The 26,483-nt window shown below is 40.1% G+C and overlaps 1 protein-coding gene across 1 annotated transcript in view; it reads right to left on the bottom strand.

The window, feature by feature from the left end:
* The window catches only part of PPP2R3A (protein phosphatase 2 regulatory subunit B''alpha), a 203,251-nt gene that overhangs the window by 98,111 nt on the left and 78,657 nt on the right, over positions 1 to 26,483 (bottom strand). Inside the window, exons 5-6 of the mRNA XM_007937128.2 lie at positions 12,284 to 12,358; positions 4,250 to 4,336 (exon numbers count right to left, since the gene is read on the bottom strand). Coding sequence (XP_007935319.1) covers positions 4,250 to 4,336; positions 12,284 to 12,358 — 162 coding nt within the window. The remainder of the gene's footprint in view (positions 1 to 4,249; positions 4,337 to 12,283; positions 12,359 to 26,483) is intronic.

The following is a 26,483-nucleotide window of genomic DNA, read 5'->3' as shown; positions in this document are numbered from 1 at the left end:
AAAATTTTGTTTGTGGTACCAAACCAGGAACTTTAATAAGCAACCTACTTAATCACCTGTACAGTCTATAAGCATTTACTGAGCTCCATGATACGCATAGCAAGGGATTAGAGGCTATGGAGGATACACAAGTAGGGAGAGGGAAGGACACCATTACCAAGGGGACTGCAGCCTAGCACGGGTCCACTGAGCAGCAGCACAGAACAATCAGATGAGATACTAAGTTAACGGCCCTAAACTAACACTGCATTTCAGTTTTCAGTTACATGACCATTATATTATAAAGAATGGGTATTCTTACATGTTGTTGTTATGTGCCGTTGAGTCCAACCCGACTCATAGTGACCCCTTCTTGGGTTTCTGAGGCAGTATCACTATAGAAGTAGATTGCCCAACCTTCCTTCCGAGGAGTGGCTGGTGAGTTTGAACTGCCAGCCTCCTGGTTAGCAGTTAAGTGTCTTAGGCACTACGCTATCAGAGCTCCTATTCTTACATAGGGTTTGGTTTTGTAATTAAATAAATTTTACCACAAAGGTTGGACAGACATACTTACTTATGTATGTGATTGTGCTGGGACACATGGTGGCCTGGCACAGAAGCACAGAGGGTACAGCTGCAGGGCTCTGAACTGGAAGTAAACCTGAGTCTTTCCTTCACACTGTGTCTCACTGCTATCGAGTTGATTCCGACTCATAGTGACCCTCATTGTATTTCCGAGGGAGTAAATCTTTATGGAAGCATACTGCCCCATGGTGGGTTTGAACTGCCAACCTTCTGATTAGCAGTCTAATGCCTTAGGCACTGTGCCACCAGAGCTCCTTAGTTCTAGGGAAATCACCAGAAACCATGATTTTGAACTGGGATTCTATAACCAGTCCAGTTATCATAAAGTGGGCAGATAAATGAAGACATTTCCAGAAATCAAAGATTCAGAAAGAAAAATAAAAGAAACCACAAAGAAGTTTGTTGTTGTTATTATGTGCCGTCGAGTCGGCCCCGATTCATAGCGACCCCTCCTTGGGTTTCCGAGGCAGTATCACTACGGAAGTAGGATTGCCCAACCTTCCTTCCGAGGAGTGGCTGGTGGGTTTGAACCGCCAGCCTTCTAGTTAGCAGTCAAGTGCTTTAGCCACTATGCTACTGTTGTTGTTGTTATTATGTGCCGTCGAGTCGGCCCCGATTCATAGCGACCCCTCCTTGGGTTTCCGAGGCAGTATCACTACGGAAGTAGGATTGCCCAACCTTCCTTCCGAGGAGTGGCTGGTGGGTTTGAACCGCCAGCCTTCTGGTTAGCAGTCAAGTGCTTTAGCCACTATGCTACCAGAGCAGTTTAATAAACAGAAAAAACAAGATGACAGAAATAAGATCCAAACCAAAAAAACAAACTGCCATCGAGTCGGATCCGACTCATAGCAACCCCTCCTTGGGTTTCTGAGGCAGTATCACTGCGGAAGTACATTGCCTAATCTTCCTTCCGAGCAGCAGCTGGTGGGTTTGAACTACCAGCCTTCTGGTTAGCAGTCAAATGCCTGAGGCACTATGCCACCAGAGCTCCTGAAATAAGAACAGGCATCTCAATTAGCACAATAAAAGTGAATGAGTTAAGTTTCCCTATTAAAAGACTTTCAGACTGAGTGTAAAACCAAACCCCAAAAAGAGATCTGGGTATATGCTGTATACAGCAGATAAACCTCAAAAGAGTTTTTTTGTTAAAAAAAAACCCCAAAAAACCCAGGAATAGCTCTATCAGTCAAAAACTAACTAAATAAAGAATATGTCAATATTAATAGAGATAAAATAGAATTCAAGGTGAAAAGCATTATAAGGGATAAAGAGGGCTATTTCATAATACAAATTTATTACTCTGATGAAAAAATTATTTAAGAAAATGTAAACATTGGGAAACCAAAATGCTTTGCAAATTTAAAACAGCATAAATTACTAAATTAGTCAATGGAATATTTTGCAGCCAGTAAAAATTATAAAGTCTACAGAGAAACAAAGAAAAATCATCATATGGTTAAATACAAAATACAGGATATAAGATTGTACACACTAAGGTATAAACCTAAAACTCGTATTTGCATATAAAGGAGACTAGAAGAATACATGCAAAAATTATAGAAGCTGTATTACAGTGGTAAAATGTTTTTTCCTGTTTTTCAAACTTCCTTGTAATGTTCTGTTTTTATATATGACCTTTAAAGTATATGAAACAGAATGCTTTAAATAAAACAAACCTTGAGAAACAAAGCTGTGTCATTTTCACCCACTAGACTGTAAATGAAAACTGTGGATAATTGCTGCTGTTGGTAAGGATGTAAGTGGAAATATGAGTTAGCACAAGCTTTTAGGATGGTAACTTGGCAGGATCCATCAAACTAAAAATGTACACATGATTTGATCCAGGATTTCCCCTCCAGTCATCTATTCCTGAGATATCCTTACTCATACACATGCAAGAGGGAAGTACAAGGATATGCACTGCATTACTGTAACAGGGAGAATCTGAAAATGACCTGAACATCTATCAATAGAGGAATATGTAATTAGTTACAGTAAGTTATGCACAATAGAATATTATACAGTAGTTTAAAAGATAAGATAGATTTCTATGAATGGAATAAAAAAGACACATTGTGAAGTGAAAAAAACAAGTTAACAGAAAAGAAAGTATGATCCCAAACAAATGAAAAACCTCAATAAACCAACAATGCAAAACAAAATTATCTACTACTCCACGTCTACATGTATAAGGGAATAAAACCACAGATAATGTGGGTTCCCTCTGGGAAAGGGAATGAAATGGTAGGATGGGAAGATAAATAGCAATTTCTCCTTATTACTCTAGATGTGTCATATTATTTGAACATGTCTATATATTCATGTACTAAGAAGAAGACTAAAGAGAGTAGAAGGGAAAAGAGAAAAGAAAATAAACCATGCTCTAAAGAAGCAGAACACTTGAATCTTATTTCTAGTTCAGTCACTCACTTGCTGTGTGATCTTATACAAGTCAATCAGCCATATTTGGGCCTCACATATTATCATCAGTAAAAATAGTATGTTGTTGTTGTTGTTATGTGCCGTCGAGTCAAACCCGACTCATAGCGACCCCTCCTTGGGTTTCCGAGGCAGTATCACTACGGAAGTAGGATTGCCCAACCTTCCTTCCGAGGAGTGGCTGGTGGGTTTGAACCACCAGCCGTCTGGTTAGCAGGCAAGTGTCTTAGCCACTATGCTACCAGTGCTCCCAAATATATAGATGATAATAATGATTCAGTACAAAGTATTATTGCTTCAGGAATGTAAGGGGTTACTATTATCATCCTTAAGGTGTATTAAGTTAATTGCTATCTGAACCCATCTCATAGCTACTGAGAGCCCATGCAGGCATCTGGTATTTCCTATCTCACATAGGAGGAGATAGGAAAAAATAAAGAGTAAATAAGGTTGCATTATTAGCCTAAGTTCATTTAGTATTATTCATTTAAAATAAAATTTTTCATTTTCTTTCAAGTGTGAATAATTCTACTTTCTTTTGGTTTACAGACACTTAAATAATCAGGCATGAAAACTACTTCAGTAAAAGGCTCCCACTAGTGGTCAATACTTTCTAACCTCTCTCATTTGATAAAATAAAATAATTGAATTATTCTTTCTTAAAAGGAATTTTGAGTATTTTCCCTTAGCAGGAGCTAGATAAATAGTCATTGCTGAAAGATCAAATCCAAATTCCTCAGCACATTTCTTCTGTAAGTCCCTTTTCAACCTGGTCCTAGCTTGTCCTTCTAGCTTCATCTGTGGTGACTCTCCTCTCGAGCGCCTGCTCTTTAAAGTATGTGCTTCAGTTCCTTAACATGGCACTTTCATGCTTCTGGGCCTTTGTTTATGCTGTTTCCTTTATCTGGAACCCCCCTTTTCTCCATCTTTTAATCTTGGTAAACTCTCAATATCCTCCAAGGCCAAGGTCACAGGCAATCCTGTGAAGCCTTCGCTGCTTACTTCATACATCTCTGTATTTTCTCAAGCCAAGTGTGGCAGTCTGTGTTTTTTCTGTTCCACAGTGTGTGCTTTGTTATTCATCTTTGTCACCCCAACCCATCCCAGTGGCCTTTAGGTAACTTATAAATACCTAATGATTGAAAATAGTGACAGTGCTTTGCACAGAGTGAATGTACAAACTCATTAAATGAGTAAGAATATATTTAAATTGGTCTTTATATTTTAATTCCAAAGAGAGGCATACTTGCAAAAAGTTGCTTTTTCTTATCTCTGTAGAAGTGATTTTTCCACTCCATGATCTGTTGACTGTGTAGAATATTCTCTGAATAACCTGGTTCCAAAAAGAAAACAAAACCAAATAAAAACATTATAGATATCTATTACTTTACCAAAGGCCATATTTTAAATCTGCCACTATAGTTCTGGGAATAAAAAATTATTCTCTGCTCACAAGTCTGCATATTCCAGCTGCCTATACATCACTTCCTTTGTTTACCTCTTATCTTATACAGTGAGGCCTGATTCATGTAATGCTTATTGGGCTGGATGTTCTGGGAAGGCAAATGAAGTAGAAGTATCTGCTGAGTTGGCCTGATGGTTAATCAGTCAGAAGGACGGCTGCCTGGGTAGAAGGATTCAAGAGGACATTATGCTGGTCATTACAGCTTTATTCGTGAGTCTTGCAGACTTCTGCTTTTCCACACCACTCTAAGGAAGCTCAAATACATCTGTAGTAATGTATATTCTGAGTCTTTATTTGGCCATGGACACCTTCAGGACTAATGTTTTAATGAATTTACCAGAAGAGAGACCCTGGAGAAGACCCTGAATAGGACAGAAGTAGAGGGGATAAGAAACAACATACTTGAGACTGGGGGTGATGTGCTGTGGTGTGAGAAAGGACTGACAAAGAAGGTAGATGCTGCACTCTTTGAGGTAGGAGGCCACAGTGCACTTTTAACAATTCTTAATAATTTACCTTGGATTACTTTCACCCAATTAATTTCCCCTTTTCTCTAAAAAAGCAGCAGGGGTGAATAGAGAGCAATTTAAGCATATTTATTTATTTTAATTTTGGCTTTAATTTTGTTAGTCTACTATAGAAATCCTATATCCTTGATGGTTTTGTCATGGAAGAAGTTAGTTTTTTTTTTTTTTTTTATAGCTATTTTGGTACAAGTAACAAAGAATTGAAGACATTTGGACATGTTTTCAGAGTGGGCCTCATGAGGGACTAAACTACTATTCTGCTCTGGCTTCTTAAGCAAAGAAAGTGATTCTTAAACACAACAGGGAAAAATTACTATCTGGATAAAGGGTCAGACTTCTGCTTCCCAGAATTGTCCTACCCCTGGTAAGGGCAATAACTCCTTCTGACCCTCCAGAATCTAGCTAAAGCACCACAGTCCACAGGAAGACTCAGAACAGGGACTGGGGTGGAGCACTACCTCTTGTGCTCCCACTACCACTGGAGCCTCCTTCAGTCATTCCTGTGGTTACATTTTAAATATGGCCACACCTGACCATCATCGTCTCCAAACTCTATAAGACCAAGTCTTACTTGACTTGCCTAATATGATGCCTCACATATATCAGGTGGTCAGTAATTGTTTGATAAAATCAATGAAGCTTGAATGGTAACAAAGATTTTTATGTTATTTTGTGATAGAGAAATGTGAGTTGAATTCATAGCTAGTTGAACAATTCTTTGCAGAGTTCTGGGGCTTCCTGTGGAATGGAAGACTTGAGGTAGAACCTGGAGGATCAGGAGTTAGTGCAAAGGACTGGGGTGGGGTGGAGAATTCTGGGCAGCTGAAGTCTGGACCTTCATCCTGATGTTAGTTTTTCCCCGTTCTGTTTGAGAATCACTCTTTTTGCTAAAGAAGCCAGAAACAGAATGGTAGTTCAGTCCCTCATTAGGTTTACTCTTTGAAAAGATGCCCAAATATCCTCCTTTCTTTGTTCTTATTGAAGAACAGATAAATGTCAACCCAAAGAAGTTCTCTACTTAGTATTTCACATAAATCAGTATTTCTGTCTATGACTTAAAGAGAGAAAACTTAACATGTGCAGAAATCAGGGCAGAATAACTCTATTAAAAAAAAACAACACACTGACAGGTTCTGTTAAGCATTACCATCTTGTTTAGTTTTTTATCCTCAAACCATAAAATCCATTGCCATTGAGTTGATTTCAATTCAAAGTGATCCCCATTGGGTTTCCAAGGCTGTAAATCTTTATGGAAGTAGGTTGTCTTATCTTCCTCCCATGGAACAACTGGTGAGTGTGAACCTCAACCTTCTGGTTAATAGTCAAATGCTTTAGGGACTATACCTTCAGAGCTCCTTAAATACTTAACAAATGTTTACTAAAAGTATAGCAGGAGTAATAGTAGTTGTAACAATAGATGGATGGAAAGTGACAAGTTGAAAATTAAAATGGGTCCATGTAAAAGTCTCACTCCATTCAAAACCATAAGGGTAAGAGTGGAGAAGGAAATGGCCTGCCAGAAGTTCATGAGCAAATGATGTGGGTTTTTAGTTGTTACAAATTTAACATAAGCCCCAGATGGGTTATAGTGTTTATCAAAACAAAAAAACAAAAAAAACAAGGTGAATGGCCTCTTAATATAATGAACAAGAACAGAGTGATCAGGTCAGGGATTAGACCAGTTCCTGGCATTCTTGATGCTCACAGAACATATGATGGTTTTGTTCAATTTTAAGTTCTGTATTTTGTCATGGGAGCTATGGTGGAGTAGTGCCTAAGGCATTTGACTGCTAACCAGAAGGCTGGCGGTTCAAACCCACCAGCCACTCCTTGGAAGGAAGACTGGGCAATCTGCTTCTGGAGAGATACTTACTGCCTTGGAAATCCAAGGAGGGGTCACTATGAGTCAAATACGACTCGATGGCCATGAGTTTGGTTTATTTAGAGTTACATTTTGTCAGAAACACTGACTACCTGAGTAAGTTTATAAGTGACAAAAATATTGATAAGTCTGGAAACTACATTTTAATAACTAAATAATACCAGGAATAGCTGAGAAGTCTTAAGGGAAAAAAAAAAATAAGATTATAGATGTGATCAGGATCTGCATGGCTGGCTATCAAGTGACAGAAGTAGACTTGTTCAGTGATGCATCAAAGGGCAGAATGCGAACTGCTGGACAGAACTGCCTTTATACTGAAATGCTTCAATAGCTGGAAGAGTTTCCTAAAAATAGTCCTATGAAGCTACAGGTTGTGTGAAGTAGTGAGGCTTCTTCTCACAAGTATGTAGGTGGAAGTTGACAGAATTCTTGTACTACATGGGAGCTGGGTAGCTCCACCCACTCACTCTAAGGTGCTTGAGGTAGACAATGTGTCTTACTTAACATTGTATTTCTAGTACTAGCTTGACAGAAGTTCATATAAAAAAGATGGAGGACTTTTAGTATAGAAACCATACATATGAAAGTAAATATTAAGAATCTCATTTATCATAATTCTATTCCCCCTCTCAAGTTAAAGTTAATTTTAATGTTTGTGCAATCATTAGTACTATCCTTTTCCAAATAATTCCACCATCATTAACAGAAACCCAGTGCCCCCTAAATAATGAATCCCTTTCTCTCTCCTTCCCACTCTATCTAAATTTTATATTTATATATTTTATATTCTTTATAGAAATACTGTGTTACATTTGAAATTTTGTTGTTGTTGTTATGTGCTCTCAAGTTGGACCCGACTCATAGCAACCCCTCCTTGTGTTTCCGAGGCAGTATCACTATGGAAGGAGATTGCCCAACCTTACTTCAGAAGAGTGACTGGTGGATTTGAACTGCCAGCCTTCTGGTTAGCAGCCAAGTGCCTTAAGCACCATGCTACCAGAGTGCCTACATTTGAAATTATAAAACTTTATTTCTGTATTTATCTTATTGTATTTTTTATCATGTTTATCTTCTTTTTGACAGAATTAAGACTGGTGAATAGTTCGACTTTTAGGCATTTCTTATTTTCAGCCTCTTCCAACCTACTTATATCATACTTCCAAAAAATACACAAGTATTCCATGTTTTCAAATCTAAATTCTTCTTATTCAGTGGTCCCACTTCATGAACTAATTTGTTGATGTCAACATTACCAAGGCAGCATTTCAGTTTATTGATGTAGGGGCACCATCTAGTGGTAAGAGCATATAGCTTCTGGTTCTACATTAATTTTTTTTTTTTTTTTAACTTTTAAGTCTACCACTTTTAGGTAAATAAAAAGAAATTAACCAAAATTTAAAAGATATTAAACAAATTAAAAATTAATAACAACAATAATCGTTTGCTACCAGTAAGGGGAATGAAATTTGGCACTTACACCAAAGGATTTCTGGTAAACTTGATAGACAAGTGGAGTCACATGTCAGTTTCCTTTCTGCTTTACATCTATGAAATTGCAGACCTCTAATTCAATTATGATGGAGCTCTGGTGGCATAACTGGTAAGACATTTGGCTCCTAACCCAAAGGTCAGAGGTTCAAACCCACCAGTTGCTCTGTGGGAAGAAGATGAAGCAATCTACTTTAGTCAAGATTTACAGCCTTGGAAACCCAACGGGGGTCACCATGAGTTAGAATCAACTTGATGTTAGTGGGTTTGGCTTGGTTCATGATTATAGGTCACTAGAAAGGTTAGAAAATCTACTTCTGTAGTGATACTGCCTCAGAAACCCAAGGAGGGGTTGCTATGAGTCGGGTCCGACTCAACGGCACATTAATAACAGGAATGGAATAAATAAGTGTTTGGAGGCTCTGTCATCTAGTTTCTTTCAACTAAGTGAATGCACACATATCACTTATGAAGTGTAGTAGTTAAGCTGCGTGCCAACCTCACTGAGCCTGGTTTTGAGTGGCTGGGCAGCTGGATACAGTTATTTCCCATGCTGAGACTGGTAACTCCATGGCAGAACGTGGAGCAGATGAGTAGCTGCCTTAGGGATGTGGTCTGCTTCCAGTATATAAGGAGAAGCTTTGAGGAGGGTCTCTAGCTTTTTGGCATGCTTGGATCCTGCATGCAGCTGTTTGGTAATCTTGGGACAGTGCCATTTTACTTGTCAATTTTGGGCATGTCAGCCTCAGCAGCCAGCTGCTACCTCAGTAAAGACACCCCTCCAGCTCCAGTGGGTTGGGAGCAAGAAGCAGAGATTAAGCCCAAGATCAAAGGGCTTTCACCTAGCCCCTAGTGCTGGCACTTTGAACTTGGACTTCTAGCCTCCAAAACTGTATGAGAATAAACCCGTTTGTTAAGCCTTCTACCTGTAGTATTTTCTATTAGAGCGGTACTAGAGGACCATAATGTGAAGAGATTTCTCACTGTAAATGACTTGAGTGCACATGTGCATGAACATAGTCAAATGATAGAAGGGTGGGTCTTCCACTTGGCAGAGAGTGGTGAAGGGATTCCTGATCCACAATTTGGTTACATTTGGTTCTCAATTTCTTCATGATCTTTTACATAATTTGGACTTTTATTTTTTAAATGTATCCAACAATAATGATTTTTTTTTTTTCCTCTGTCAAAGGGGAAATGTTCATGGGGAAAGAGTTAAGCTCTCAGTAATGAACTATATTCACCACAGCTAAAGTTTTCTTAGGAAATCTCTGTACCTTGTCCTCAACAAGAAAACTCCTGGCACTTCAGCTTGGAGGGAGGGACTCAGGCCAATTCAGACACTGAACACATCACTAAGACACCACCTGAGCAAAAAATATCTTTACTGCCAGCACCAGGTGTCATAAAGAAATATTTTAAATCTCATCATTTAAAAAATTTATGCGAGTATCTCTTTCCTCAAAAGTTAGTAAATACCAGTTTAGATAAGCAGATTCTTTTATTCACTGGCAATTTCTTTGCACAGCATGTCAAACTGCATTCAAAGGCTGTAATTGGTTGGTATTTCCAATTTCATTTTCATTAGTTCTGTTAAGAATACTTCAATATCAAGAAGCATATTTCTGACTGCTAACTCTTCTCTGTGAATAAAGAAGAATATGACTGGTTTCAGGTAACAATCTCGTATTTGGGCAGGAATGTCCTTCTTACATGTATGCATAGTTGATGCTCTGTCTTTCCAGTCTAAGAGACAGCTGACAAAATAATTACTAAAAAGAAAACCAAAAAAGTCTTTTCCTGTAGCATAATTGTCTAGTGATAAACAGAAAACAGAAGTTATACAACTTTTCTTCATCATGTAGGAACCACGTGTAAGCTAATATGTGAATTGCACTATGTGTCAGTGGTTTCTTCCAACTGTAAAATGAAATAACTGGATAACTGTAGCATGTAAACAATGTATTAATTGTTCTTTCACATTGTATGCCATTGAGAGTAAATAACATTTAATAGGGTCATATGATAAAATACTTTGCTTTTTCTCTGAGGTATTTGTCAATAATTCTGAGGTTGATCTTTATAAATAGTTTCCCTTTCCAACTCTTAAGATTCTAAATTATGCAGTTAACAATGTCCTGAGTTTATAGAGCAGTCAACAATTAGAACCCAATAATTCCCCTTGGGATTGTAGCCAGAGCTAATGTAGAATTCTTAAGCATGAATAATTTCACTGAATAACTCAATAAACATTTACTGGGTGCTTATTATGTACCAGCCACTATTCTAGGTACAAAGGATGTAGTAGTGAAAAATATGGACAGAGTCCCTGCTCTTATGAAGTTTATATTAATATAAAAGGAGATGGATAATAAACAACAAAAACAAAAATATCAGATGGTGATAAGAGCTAAGAAGAAAAATATAGCAGGGGAAAAAGAATAGAAAAGACAGGGGGAGGAGGCAGAGGAAAAACAAAAGACGAAGAAGGCAGAGAGTAATCAGGGAAGCCCTCACTAATAGGGGATTCCCTGAGCAGGTAACTGGATAAAGTGAGGGAGTGAGCCTTGTGGAAATCTGTAGGAAGAGTGTGCTAGGAAGAGGAAAGAGTAAGAACAAAGCACCTGAAGCAGGAGCAGGTCTGTTCTGTTCCAGTAACAAAGAGGAGGCCATGGGCTGGACCCAGAACCAGCAAGGGGGAGAGTGGTAAGAGATAAGAACAGAGAGCAGGGGAATGATGGTGTAGGCGAGATTATGGAGTGTGATGGCAAGGACTGTGGCATTCTTGCTAAGTGATGGGAAACAAGTGGAGGGTTTTAGCAGAGAGGTGACATGATCTAACTTACATTTTCAAAGGAACACTTTCTGCTTTGTGGAGACTAGACTACAGAGCAATGAGGGTAGAAACAGACTAATTAAAAGTAATGCAAGTGAGAAATGAGAGCAGACAGGGCCAAGGTGATTGTGGGGAGGTAATTTAGTATAGCATCCTGGTTAACAGACAGAAATAACTTCTGAGAGTCTTACATGACGGGGACACCTCTGGCTTGGACAGAATCTTAAGAAGTTTTATTTCTACACTGGCAGAAGAGTCAATGTAAATGCTTAGAATGAAATTCCTATAAGAGGGACAATTCCTACAAGAGAAAACCCAGTAGTAACCTTTAATTTGGCAGAACCCAACACATCCATAACCAGCAGTACCCTAACAGTGAGAAGTGGATTTCCTCAGAGAAGACTGCCCTGCTTAGCTGGGGGCCTGAACAGAAGGGTGATCTCCTTTGAGTGTGTCTGCAAATGTAAGGTTGGATTGTGCACTGGACAAGTCTTTGGCATTCCTCCACAGATAACTGGAATCTAGGACAGAGAATGCATGCTATGGCTGCACTGTGCACTGCAGGCCTGTGTGCATTCATTCAAAATTCATGCCTGGCCTGTGACTGAAGACATGAGGTTGTGCATGAGAAAAAATGGAATGAAAGTACCTCACAAAATACGGGATTATATTATGTTATTTAAAATTCTTATGTGATCTGTTTTATGGTTACAAGAAAGCTATTCTCGTTATCATTTCACTTCTCACTCTCAGGTGCTAGAGACACATCTTTTTCTGGGAAAGGCTGCTGAAAATTCATTTCAGTCTTATTTGGAAATGCTAAAGATCAACTGGATATAAATATTCATGGCACAACATAAGGTACACCTCATAAGACCAGACAAGAATGACTATATTAATTTAATTTTGTATATGAGAGACCTCTTGAGCACTAAACACATATAAAAATGGTAATAGATTTACATATATTAGTAAATGAATTTTACTGTCCTTCCTCCCACTTAAAATGATCATTACATTTTGCATAATGATCTGAAAGAGACTTATGGAATTACATTAAGACAAATGAGGACTCAGCCTACCGTGGTGATGTAGCGAGAGTGGAATTCTGGAGCATCTTTCAAGAACGTAAGGCCAGGGTGGGTATCCACCACATCCTGAAAAATATCAAAACCAAAACTAAATTAGCAAACAAATATAAAAAAGCATGCAGAATTTTTTCCTTCCTGTACAATAAATTGCCAGCTAAGCAAACTTGTTGTTTTCGAATATGGAACAATCAATACACTTAAAATGTAATTAATATATATAAAATTTAAATTTTATTAAAGGCATACTATATGTATATATGCATGCATAGTGTATTTCAATGAAGTTAAAATTATTATTTAATTATATTTGGTGATCTGTGAATCAAATGCCATAGAGGTATATACTGTGTATATTCTAACACATCAAGATATGTCCTGGAAAATTAATCCCACCGATCTTGGTAGAGGTTGTTAAGTGTAATTTACACATGAAGGATAATAGACTGTCTTAGGCTGGGTTCTGTGGAGAAGCAAAATGAGTGAAACTTATATATAGGTTATCAAGATGGCTCAGACTCATAGTGACCCTACGTACAAAAGAATGAAACACTGGCTGCTCCTGCACCATCCTCACAATTCTTGCTATGCTTAAGCCCATTGTTGCAGCCACTGTGTCAATCCATCTTATTGAGATCCTGCCCCTCTTTTGCTGACCATCTACGTTACCAAGCATGATATGCTTTTCCAGAGAATGGCCCCTTCTGATAACATGACCAAAGCAGGTGAGATGAAGTCTGGCCATTCTTGCTTCTAAGGAGCATGTTGGCTGCATTTCTTCCAGGACAGATTTGTTTGTTCTTCTGGCAGTCCATGATATTTTCAGTATTCTTCACCAACACCACAATACAAAGGCATCAACTCTTTTTTCGGTCTTCCTTATTCACTGTTCAGCTTTCATATGCATATGAGGGAATACCATGGCTTGAGTTAGTGGCACCTTAGTCTTCAAAGTTCCATCTTTGCTCCTTAAAACTAATTTAGTGAGGTCTCTTGCAGCAGATATGCACAGTGCAATATAATGTCTGATTTCTGGACTCCTGCTTCCATGGGTGTTGATTGTGGATCCAAGTAAAATGAAATCCCTGACAACTTCATTCTTTCTACATTTATTGTGATGTTTTGAGGTTTTTCTATTCTTTTTGTTGAGGTATAACCTATACTGAAGACTTCAGTCTTTGACTTTCATCAGTAGTGCTTCAAGTCTTCTTCATGTTCAGCAAGCAAGGCTGTATCACCTGCATGTTACAAGCTGTCAATGAGTCTTCCTCTCATCCTGATGCCACATTCTTCTTCATACAGTCTTGCTTCTTGAATTATTTGCCTGGCATACAGACTGAGTAAGTGTGGTGAAAGGATACAATTTATCTCAAGGAGATGACTCATGAAGTTGCGAGGCTGGCAAGTCCCAAGTCTGTGGGACAGATGCCAAACTGGAGGCTTCTCCTGACTCATGGAGCTGCAGGGCTGATGAACCCAAGGCAATACAGTAGGTTGCTGCTTTGGAGGCTGATGAATCAAGATCAGCAGGTAGAATGACAGGCTGTTAGCTCACAGGTCACAAAGGCAACAGTCCCAAAATTGGCAGGTAATATGGCAGGCCATTGGTACAAATCCAAGAAATGGAGGTCAGATGATGAGCCAGACACAGGATCCAAATCAAGCAAAAAGCCAGATATCATTGCCAGGAAGTCCATATATACTAGAAGCAGGTCACAGCTCTGAGGAAATCCCCTTTCAATGGATTGGCTGCTCATAGCAGACTTCATCATGGAGGTGATTACATTATATAAGATTTCATCATGTGGGATAACTACATCATAATTCCTAAACCCCTGAGAATCATGGTCCAGCCAAATTGATACACAACTTTAATGATCAAAGTCCACTCCTTGTCAATTTGGCATTGGTACACAACTCCTTAAATCATACATCATCTCTACATAAAGACAATTATAAAGTCATACTTGTGCCTAACATGATACAAATGTGTACACTGAAAACACATCAGCCACATTTACATCTAATATTTTACAACTGGAAACAAAAATATTTGATGCATACATGCAAAGAAGAAATACTCATAACAATTACAGTCCTCAGTCCTGCAACCAGTCACATGATTGTAGCTAATATTTACAACTACCTTCTTCGATCACCATTCTGTATTCACTTTGCCCTCAGCAAGCACCTCAGCTGGTTGTGGCTCTTTGCCTGGTGGGGTGGCCCAAATCTTCATTTCTGAAGGGTTTAGGCCACCAGTGGTCATACCAGAATTGGGTTGCTGTAGTTTTTCATTGACTTTAATCACAGGGAATGGTAATCAGGATGCATCACACCAGACAATACAGTAACTCCCTTCTTTGCCCAAAAAACCTGGGTGGCATGCTTTACTTCTAGTTCAATTATATTAATTATGTCTTCAGGTGGGAGTATTCCTCCCTTTGGGACTAAGACCTCCAGACTTGCAGAGCATAGGGTTGAAGGGACAGGAAGCAAACACTTTTTGAATGGGTCACTAGGTGTAACAGTGAGGACTGCCACTCCCATTTCCACCAGCTGGTTCTTGGACCTATGAATCTTGGCTACTGGGGAAACAGCACCATATAATGGATGCTGATTTAGAGAATATACAGCCTCCTGGAGAAAGTGCCCCAACCCTACAAGGTATTGCCACATAGCTGGCACCATAATGTTGTCTTTAGAAGGCCATTAAATTGTTCTGTTAAGCCAGCTCCGTCAGGATGATGGGGAACATGGTTTGTTGTTGTTGTTATTTGCCATCGAGTCAGCCCCGACTCATAGCGACCCCTCCTTGGGTTTCCGAGGCAGTATCACTGTGAAAGTAGGATTGCCCAACCTTCCTTCCGAGGAGTGGCTGGTGGGTTTGAACCACCAACCTTCTGGTTAGCAGTCAAGTGCCTTAGGCACTATGCTACCAGAGCTCCCAGTGAATTCCATGAGCATGGACCAACTGCCACACTTTATTTGTTGTGAAGAGAGTCCCTTGATCTGAGGCAATGCTGTATGGGATACCATGATGGTAGATACGCTGTTCTGTAAGTCCACAGATGGTAGTTTTGGCAGAAGCACTGCATACAGGGAAGGCAAATCTGTAACCAGAGTAAGTGTCTATTCCAGTAAGAACAAAATTCTACCCTTTCCATGATAGAAATAGTCCAGTGTAAATAACCTGCCACTAGGCTGCTGGCTGATCACCCCCAGGGTGGTTCCATATAGCAGTCTTAGTGTTGGTCTCAGCTGTTAGCAGACTGGGCATTCAGCAATGGCTGTAGCCAAGTCAGCCTTAGTGAGTAGAAGCCCGTATTGCTGAGCCCATGCATAACCACCATCCTTACCACCATGGCCACTTTGTTCATGAGCCCTTTGGGCAATGACAGGAGTGGCTGGGGAAAGAAGATGACTGGTTCCCACAGAGCATGTCATCCTATCCACTTAATTGTTAAAATCCTCTTCTGCTGAGGTCACCCTTTGATGAACAAATATCTTCACTTCTTCAGCCCATTCAGAGAACTCTAACCACATACCTTTTCCCCATACCTCTTTGTCACCAATTTTCCAATCGTGTTTCTTCCAAGTCTCTGACCATCCAACAAACCATTGGCCACAGCTCATCAATCAGTATACAATCACCTATCTGGCCATTTCTTCTTCCAAGCAAAGTGAACAACTAGATGCACTGCTTGAAGTTCTGTGCATTGGGTGGATTTCCCTTCACCACTGTCCTTCATGGAGCTCCCAGAAAGGGGCTTCAGTGCTGCTATTGAGTGGTGCCTGCATATCACACAAAACCATATGTAAACCAGGCATGAGTCTTCTCTTCCTCTGTCAAGTGATCACAAGGTACACCCCAAGAGACCACAGGTGCAGACTGAGAGTGGGAAGGTAATGTGATTGGAGTGGATGCCACAGGCATTGGACTACTTCCTCATGTAATTTATTTCCTTTAGGTCCTTCTCAAGTGTAATATCTCACATATCATTTCCATTTCATGATGGAGTGCTGTTGTGAACTTCCAACTTTATGTCTCTGTGGCTAAGACAACACCCAGTTCACGATGGGAAGCTCAGGTAGCATGATGACTTGATAGCTCATGATTAGATGCTGAGCCTCTATCTAAGGCCCAGTAATAAGCCAAAAGCTGTTTCTCAAAAGGAGAGTAGTCATCTGCCAAGAATAGCAGGGCTTTGCTCCAAAATCCTAAGGGTCTGCACTGTGATTCACTAATAGGGGCCTGCCAAAGACTGCAAACAGCATGTTTATCAGCAGAACTGAAAGTTCAAGCATCACTGGATCAACCAGATCATAAAGCCCAAGTAGCAGAGAGGCTTGCACACTGACCAGAACCTATTGCAAAGTCTTCTATAGTTCTGGGCCCCACTCAAAACTAGCAGCTTTTCTAATCATTTGATACACAGGCCAGAGCAGCATACCCAAATGAGGTATATGTTCCCTCCAAAATACAAAAAGGTTTAACATGTGTTGTGCCCTTTTTTAGTTGTGGGAGATGCCAAATACAATAACTTAACTTTCATTTTAGTAAGAATATCTTGGTATGTCCCACACCACTGGACCCTTAGAAACAGCACTGAGGTGGAGGGTGCCTGAATTTTTGTTGGTTTAATTTCCCATTCTCTAGTACACAAATATCTTACTGATAAGTCTAGGGTCATTGATACTTTCCCTTACTTGGTCCAATCAGCATAATGCTATCAATGTAATGGATTAGCATGATGTCTCGTGGAAAGGAAAGGAGATCAAGGTCTCTGCAGACTAAATTAGGATGTAGGGCTGGAGAGTTGATATCTCTCTGAGGTAAAACCATGAAAGTGTACTACTGGCCTTGCCAACTGAATGCAAACTGCTTCTAGTGGTTCTTTGAAATAGGAACTGAGAAAAAGGCATTGGCCAGATCAGTAGCTGCATACCAGGTACCAAGAGATGTATTGATTTGCTCAAGTAAAGAACCACATCTGGAACAGCAACTGCAATTGGAGTCAGCAACTGATTGAGTTTACAATAATCCACTGTCATTCTCCAAGATCCATCCATTTTCTGCACAGGCCAAATAGGCAAGTTAAATGGTGATGTGGTGGGAGTCACCACCCCTGCATTCTTCAAGTCCTTGATGGTGGCATTAATCTCTGCAATCCCTCCAGGAATGCAATATTGCTTTTGGTTTATTATTTTCCTGGGTACAGGAAGTTCTAATAGCTTCCACTTGACTTTTCCTACCATAACCCTTTTTCCACATAGCAGGGATCTAAAATGGGGGTTCTGTCAGTTGTTAAGTATATGCACTCCAATTATGCATTCTGGAATTGGAGAAATCACTATAGGATGGGTTCAGGGACCCAGAGGACCCACTGTGAAACACGTCTGAGGTAAGACTCCATCAACTACTTGACCTCTGTTTTGGATACCTAGTGCTGCTCTAACAGAAAATACCACAAATGGGATGGCTTGAACAAACAGGAGTTTACTCTCTTACAGTTTTGGAGGTTAGAAGTCCCAGTTCAAAGTGTTGGGCTCCAGGGGCTGGATGAAAGCCCCTCAACCTTGGGCTTCAGCTCTGCTTTTGACTCCCAGACCACTGGAGCTGGAGGCTTTCTTCACTCAGGCAGCTGCTGGCTGCTGAGGCTGACAATCCCAAGGTCAACAAGTATAAAGGCACAGTCCTGATGTTACCAATCCACACGGCAGGCCATTAATTCAAGTCCATTGAAAGTCCCAAGATCAACAGAGCATGGCAGGCTACTGAATGAAGACTCAGCTACATGCAGGGTTCAAGAGTGCCCAAAGCTGAAGACCTTCCTCAAAGTTGCTTATTATATACTGGAAGTAGACCACATCCCTAAAGCAGCTACTCAGCTGCTCCAATAGATTCCACCATGGAGTTAATTACCAATCTAACCATGTGGAATAACTACATCCAGCTGCCCAGCCACTCAACCAGGCCCAGCCAAGTGGACACACAAATTTAACTACCACAATTCCACCCCTTGTCAACTTGGCACCTATACAGATCTTCAATGGGTGACATCTGTAAAGATATCCTTCACTGGATGGCTCCAGTCCCCTAGTTCCTCTGAGTTGCGACCTCACCCCCTTGGCCTGGTGTGCCTCATTCCTCTACCTCTTGGGCATGGCAGCCCACCCCCTCACTCTTGGGCAGCAGCTATGGCTCCATCCCACTGGCTCACATAAACAAGCAGCCCCACACTCCAAAACCAAGTTAGTGAAAGTGTGGCTCTTTGAAACCTAGGGAACTGTAGTGGTTCCACCCAAAGGCCATGGTTTTAACCTTGAGGCTGAGGCAGCACTGCTTCCAGTTTCCCTGATCTCTCCACTTCTGCCAATTAACACCAAAGGCAACCACTCTGCCGGAAATCTTCCTGCCCCAACAGCACTCAGCTTCTTTGCTCTGTGGGCCAACCAGCCTGCTACTCCATTTCATGCTGATCGCTTCTACCAATGAATACCCAAAGGCAACCCACTCTGCCAGGAAGTTGCCTATCCAATGGTATCCAGCTTTTTCCTCCAAGAACTGATAAGCCTGTTGCTGTCTAATGCTGGTCTCTTGGCTCTGCTGTTGCCATCTCTCTGAACAGGGATCTCGGGTGAAGGACGCACTCCACTCCTGTTTCCACATTTTAGGTGTCTGTCAGAGCAGCACCCCACTCCCAGGACCATATTCTGTTTTGGTTACCTAGTGCTGCTCTAACAGAAAATACCACAGTTGGAATGGCTTGAATAAACAGGAGTTTATTCTCTTACAGTTTTGGAGGTTAGAAGTCTGAGTTCAAAGTGCTGGGCTCCAGGGGCTGAGTGAAATCCCCTCAACCTTGGGCTTCAGCTCTGCCTCTGGCTCTCAGCCCAATGAAGCTGGAGGCTTTCTTCACTCAGGCAGCTGCTGGCTGCTGAGACTGACAAACCCAAGGTGAACAAGTAAAAAGTCACGGTCCTGAACCAGAGAAATCAATTGACAAATGAGGACAACTATAAACCAAAAAGAGGGGAAAAAGTGTCATTATAGAATTTCTAGATGGTAGGGAAGTCAAGACAACTACAAGACAGAACGAATGTTCTAAATTTGGGAAGAAAACTATAAATCACAGGGTAACCTCAAAGAAAAATGATAAACCTTCACATCAAAAAAGAGGACGAGCATAAATATTCAGAAAATGCTAAAACAATAGCAGTGAAGGAAGTGATAACACGATTCACAAACAAACAAGCTTAGCATAGAAAATTATATGGAACAAAGAAACACACCACGAAAAAGCACATAACAAAAATGACAGCAACAAATTCATATTTTCTGATAATAACATATCTGGCAAGGGACTTATCTCTAAGATTTATAGGAGAAGAGTGGATGACCAACCTATGGTACATACACATAATGGAATGCTATGCAGTACTAAAGAATAATGTACAGTCTGCAAAACACTATAATACGGATGAACTTGGAGAACATTATATGAGGACATTATGACTTATGAAATAAGTCAATCACAGAAGGACAAATATAGTATTAGTTCATTGTTGTGGAGGGTCAAGGAAAGGTTTATATATGGAGAGAAACTTTCTTTGTTGGTTGCCAGGGGTAGGAGAGGAGGGGAGGGAACATTGAAAAAAAAAATGCATTGACCCATGTCACTTTAGTTTTGTGTATTTCACTGTACATAAATTATATTTCAATAAAATGCATTAAAAAAAAAAAAAAAAAAAAGCACAGTCCCGATGTTACCAAACCATGGCAGGCTATTAATTCAAGTCCATTGAAAGTCCCAAGATTGGCAGAGCATGGCAGGGTACTGAATGAGAACTTGGCTATATGCAGGGTTCAAGTGTGCCAAAAATCTGGAGACCTTCCTCAAAGTTGCATTTTATATACTGGAAGCAGACCACATACCTAAAGCAGTTATTCAGCTGCTCCAATAGATTCCACCATGGAGTTAATTACCACTCTCACCATGCGAGGTACCTACATCCAGCTGCCCAGCCAAGTTGACACACAAACTTAACTAACACAACCTCCATATGCCCCCACTCTGACTGATGGACCACAGTGATGTTTTGGGGCTCCTGGAGTTAGTATCAATTCAGAGCCAGTGTCCAGTAATCCCCGAAAAGTCTGATTATCTCCTTATTACCAACGAACAATCACTCTCGTAAAAAGCCACAGATCCCTTTGGGGAAGGCTGGGAGAAAGATTAACAGTATAAATTTTTGGCAGTGTAGTGAGGTCCTTCATTGAAGGGGCTGTGGGTCTGTAAGCTGGCTCAAGTCTAGGAATTAATTGAGGGGTCATGCGACTCCGTATTCTGGTGATTCAAGTTAGACAGCTGTTTACTTGACCTAGAATTCTTCTTCAAGTAAATATTTAGTAGATTTCCCATCTATTTCACTCCTAGGGACACCATTCTTAAGTAGCCAACACCACAGGTCCACATGAGGCAGAATATTCTGATTATTGCTTTGACTCTCCAGTCCATTATGGTAACCACTTCTACCTTTGTCTTTGTTGATCAAGTGCTGCCACATGGCCCCTACTACCACAGGGTCCAATCAGTCCCACTGTAATTAGATGTCTTAATGAGGCCAGTTTCCACTGTCAAATCTCGCTCACATAAAATAGTAATCATAGCAGTCCTCAAGGATGCTGGGGTTCCCTGCCTAAGGCATTTGACTGCTAACGGGAAGGCTGTGGTTCAAACGCACCAGCCACTCCTCGGAAGGAAGCCTGGGCAATCTACTTCCGTAGTGATACCGCCTCAGAAACCAAGGAGGAGTTGCTATGAATTGGGTCTGACTTGACAGCATATAACAACAACCGCCTCAGAAACCCAAAGAGAGGTCACTATGAGTTGGATCCAACTCAACAGCAGTGAGTTTGGTTTTGTTTTGGATGGTGGTAAGAGGTGTGCCCTCTGGGTATGTCACATGTATGGGTCCTATGGGTATAATCTGATAAATCCATTCTCACATGCCAATTTCTCTAAGCCTTTGGACACCTTCTTCTACAGTATACCAAAGTAGATTTGGTACTTCAACTTAACTTAGTGTAAGCTAAGGCATAATCCATGCTTCAGTGAACCAACCAAATCAACTATTAGATCTTTCCTAACCTCTCAAGCAGAAACACTGAATAAAGACTGTGCTTAGTGGCCCAAACCAATAAACTCAGATTGATCCAATTTTATGTTCCTTGTATTATTATCCCATACCCTTAATAGCCATTCCTACATATATTCTCCAGGTTTCTGTTTGTACATATTAGAAAAATCAAGCAGTTCTTTTGGAGTGTAGCATACTTCTTCCTGTGTCACACTCTGTACTTGAACTTTTGGGGCTCAGCAAGACTTAAGTCTAGTTATAGGTCTAGAAGCAACAATGGGTGGTGGGGGTGGTTCCTGGGAATACTCAGCAATGTCTTGTAAGGCATCTGCCTCAGGCAATGCCCCAGCTGCTGCCCCAGGTGATAATCTCAGATAATGACTCAGCAGGCAAAGCTGGGTTAGTGTCATCAAATGGAAGTAAGACAGCTTGTTCTGCTGGCAGGAGTGACTCAACAGAATTTAGGGGTTCAATGTCCCCAGGTTCCTGATTATCTGCCCATATGCTCCCATCCCAATTTCAGGATCCCACTTCTTCCCCTCATTTCAACTTCAGACACCATTCCAAAACCAAACTCACGGCCACTGAGTCAATTCTGACTCACAGTGACCCACTTCGGGTTTCCGAGGCAGTAAATCTTTATGGAAGTAGATTGCCCAGTCTTCCTTTCATGGAGTGGCTGGTAGGTTTGAACCACCAGCCTTCTGTTTAGCAGTCAGATGCCCTAGGCACTATGCCACCAGAGCTCCTTCAGACATGACTGGAGGTTGCCAATTCCCTTGGCACTGTAATTCAGCCACTCTATTATAAGTTTCTGGGTTTGGTTTTTGGCAGTATCAATTGTTACCTTTTAGTAAATGAGCCTTTCTTTCAGGGCACAAGTGAAAACACTGAGGTATTTAATGTGGTGCTTGAGCTGTGACTGAAGCCCTGAGCTCATCTCATTCTTCCATCACTTTGTCTAGCATAAGTAGAAGCAACCAACCAGCTTCCTTATACTTCTCATTCTGACAAAACTGAAGAAAAGTATCAAATATGTGAACACCCAGAGAGAGCCTCACTTCTCACCAATACTAGACCAACTAGTGGTGCAATTTTGTGCATTAATACTGCTACATCACACCATGGGTTAGCAGTGTCCTCTTTACTAATGGAGGCAGAGTCATCAGTGCCTTTACAACTAATCAGACATCATCAATTTAGAAAAACGCATCTTTAAGATTTTATTTCTCTCAAACCACTCTTGGTATCATATGTCTTAGGCTGGGTTCTCTAGAGAAGCAAAACCACTGAAGTATGTGTTATCTGTCTGTCTGTCTATCTATCTATACACACACAGGAGCTCTGGTGGCATAGTGCCTAAGGCATTTGACTGCTAACCAGAATGCAGGCGGTTCAAACCCACCAGCCACTCCTCAGAAGGAAGATTGGGCAATCTATTTCCATAGAGATATAGCCTTGGAAACCCAAGGAGGGGATGCCAACTCGATGGCAGTGAGTTTGGTTTTTATATGTATATACATACACATATATATATATAATACATATATATACACACACACACACACATATATATATACACACACCTATATACACCCACATGCACACACATATATATAAAGAGAGAAGGGGGGAGAGGAAGGGAAGGAGGGAGGGAGGGGGGGAGAGAGAGAGAGAGAGGGAAATTTATCTCAAGGAAATGGCTCATGCAGTTACAGAGGTTGGCAAGTCCCAAGTCCATGGGTCAGATATCAAGTTGGAGGTTTCTCCTGACTCACATAGCTACAGGGGTTGATGAACCCAAGATTGGCAATACAGAAGGTTGCTGCTTTGGAGGCTGATGAGTCCAAGATTGGCAGATCATCCAAGATTGGCTGTTAGCTCACAGGCTGTAAAGGCAACAGTCTCCAAATCTGCAGGTAATATGGCAGGTCACTGGTGCAAGTCCAGGAAACGGAGGTCAGATGATGAGCCAGATGCAGGATCCAAATCAAGCAAAAGCCAAAGATCACTGCCGGTATGTCCATATATACTAGAAGCAGGCCACAGCCCTGAGGAAATTCCCTTTCAACTGACTGGCTGCTCACAGCAGATCTCATCATACAAAATGACTGCATCATAATTGCTAAACCACTGAGAATCATGGCCCAGCCAAACTGACCCACAATCTTAACTATCAATAGACATACTCCAACTAAAACTGTTCTCTTTCTTTATCTAGATACATGGGAAATTTTTGAAAAAAAAAAACAAAAAAACATGTAACCAAGTAGTCTGAAATTTGTCTATGTCATATGAGTTAGCTAAAGTCCATCTTGAGACTCTTAATTTAATTACATCTGCAAAGACCTCTTTTCCAAAGAAGGTCATATTCATAGGTTTCATGGGTAAGGATGCCTAAGGCATTTGACTGCTAACCAGAAGTCTGGCGGTTCAAACCCACCAGCCACTCCTCAGAAGGAAGGTTGGGCAATCTACTTCCATAGGGATACCTGCCTTGGAAACCCAAGGAGGGGTCGTTATGAGTCAGATCCGACTCGATGGCAGTGAGTTATCTTTTTTGGGGGCCATTTTTCAACCTACTATATACCCCCATTGGTAATAACTAAGCTGTTTACTTTTTGTTTTCTCTTTCCTGTATTTCTTTTGTACAAGGTCCCTAGGTGATGCAAAAGGTTTGTGCTTGAATGCTAACCTAAAGGTTGGCAGTTTAAACCCACCCTGTGTATTGCAGAAGAAAAGACAATCTGCTTCTGTTAAGATTACAGCTAAGAAAAACCTATGGAACAGTCACTCTGTAATACATGGGGTCATCATAAGTTGGAATCAACCTTATGGCAACTATCAACAATATTTCTTTTGTACAAATGAGCACACGCATGTCTATCTGCTTACACCCCCTTCTTTCTTATATGAAGGTTTTCTCAGTTTACAGTATTAGCTTAGAAATCACTTTAAATCAGTTAACAAAGGTCTTCCTCATTCTTCTCAAGAGCATGTGTTCGGCAGACAGACTGAGTAAGTATGGAGGGTAAAAGGATACAGCCCTGATGCACACTTCTCCTGACTTTAAACCATGCAGTATCCCCTCATTCTGTTTGGTCTATGTACAAGTTCCACATGAACACAATGAAATGTTCTGGAATTTCTGTTTTTGAAAGGTTATCCATAATTTGTTACGATCTACACAGTGAAATGCCTTTGCATAGTCAACAAAACACTGGTAAACGTCTTTCTGGTATTCTCGGCTTTCAGCCAAGATCCATCTGATGTCAGCAATGATATCCCTCATTCCACATCTTCTTCTGGATCCAGCTTGAATTTCTGGCAGTTCCCTGTCTATGTGCTGCTGTGACTGTTTTTGAATTATCTTCAGCAAAATTTTACTTTTTTATGATATTAATGATATTGTTCAATAACCTCTGCATTCTGTTGGATCACCTTTCTTTGGAATGGGCACAAATATATATCATCCAATAGGTTAGCCATGTAGCTGTCTTCCAAATATCTTGGCATAGTAAGTGAGCACCTCTGGTGCTGCATCCATTTGTTGAAACATTCCAGTTTGGTGTTATGTCAATTTTTGTTTTTTACCAATTCCTTCAGTGTGGCTTTGACTTCTTCTTTCGATACCATTGGTATTGATCATATGTCACCTCCTGAAATGACTGAACACTAACTCTTTTTTGTACAGTGACTCTATGTGTTCTATCTTCTTTTGATGCTTCCTACGTTGTTCCAATATTTTGCCCACAGAATCCTTCAATACTGAAACTTGTGGCTTGATTTTTTTCTTTTTTTTTTTCCAGTTCTTTCAGCTTGAGAAATGATGAGCGTGTTCTCTATTTGCACATTGCATTACAATACTTTACTTTGACTTCTTAAGCCACCCTTTCAAATCTGTTCAGCTCTTTTACTTCATCATTTCTTCCACTTGCTCAAGACATGTATCTCCATTTATATATAGATTTGCAGTTTTTGGTGTACAAGTCTTGTATATCTTTTTCATATTTATTTCTTAAGTATTGTGTATTTCTGGGTAGTATTGTAAATGGTATTGTTTCTAAAATTTCAATTTCCATGTGTTTGTTGGTAGTATGTAGAAATACATTTATTTTTGTGTACTGGTCATGTATCCTAAAACCTTGCTAAACTCAGTATGTACAGCTTTAGCAGCAAAATTGTTTAGCAGCCAAATAATTTTGATGTATTGTTTTCATTTTCACTCAGTTCAAAATACTTTCTGATTCCCCTTTTGACCTCTCCCCTGACCCATAGGTTATTCAAAAGATTGTTACTGAGTTACCAAATAATTGGGGATTTTTCATAAATCTTTGTTATAATTTCTAATTTAATTCCACTGTGGTTACAGAACATACTTTATATGACTTAAATGTTTTTAAACTTAGATGTGCTTTATGGCCCAGACTCCTGTCTTAGTAAATACTGTTTGCAGGTGAAAAGAATGTGTATTCTGCTGTTGCTGGAAGAAGTGTAATATAAATATCAATTAGGTCAGGTGGGTTGATAATGCTGTACAAGTGTTCTATATCCTTATTGATTTTCTCTTTACTTGTTCTATTAATTATTGAGAGTAGTGTATGAATATCTACAACTATAATTATCAATTTATTTACTTATCTTTGCAATTTTATCAGATTTTGCTTCATATATTTTGAAGATCTGCTATTAGATGCATAAACATTTAGGAGTATTATGTTCTCTTGATGAATTGATACGTTATCATCATAAAATGACCTTCTTTATCCCCAACAATATTCTCTGCTTTGAAAACTACTTTGACATTAACAGAGACAGCCTAGCATCCTTTTGATTAGTGTTAACATAGTATACCTTCTTTTATACTTTTAACCTATTTGTGTCTTTATAATTAAAGTGCATATATTTGGTTATTATTATTTTTCCAATCCAATAGTCTTTGCCTTTTAGGATGTGCTTTTGAGGATGCTTTCTACATCACTTAGATTTATGTAAATATTGATATGTTTAGGTTAAAGTTTATGTCTTGCTACACTGTCCTAGCTGTTCT

This window comes from Orycteropus afer, unplaced genomic scaffold (assembly GCF_000298275.1).
Source record: "Orycteropus afer afer isolate SDZICR_OR568_19922 unplaced genomic scaffold, OryAfe1.0 scaffold00003, whole genome shotgun sequence".
NCBI lineage: Eukaryota > Metazoa > Chordata > Mammalia > Tubulidentata > Orycteropodidae > Orycteropus > Orycteropus afer.
Note: the sequence above shows the minus strand (reverse complement) of the source record. Positions and strands in the feature narration are given on the sequence as shown.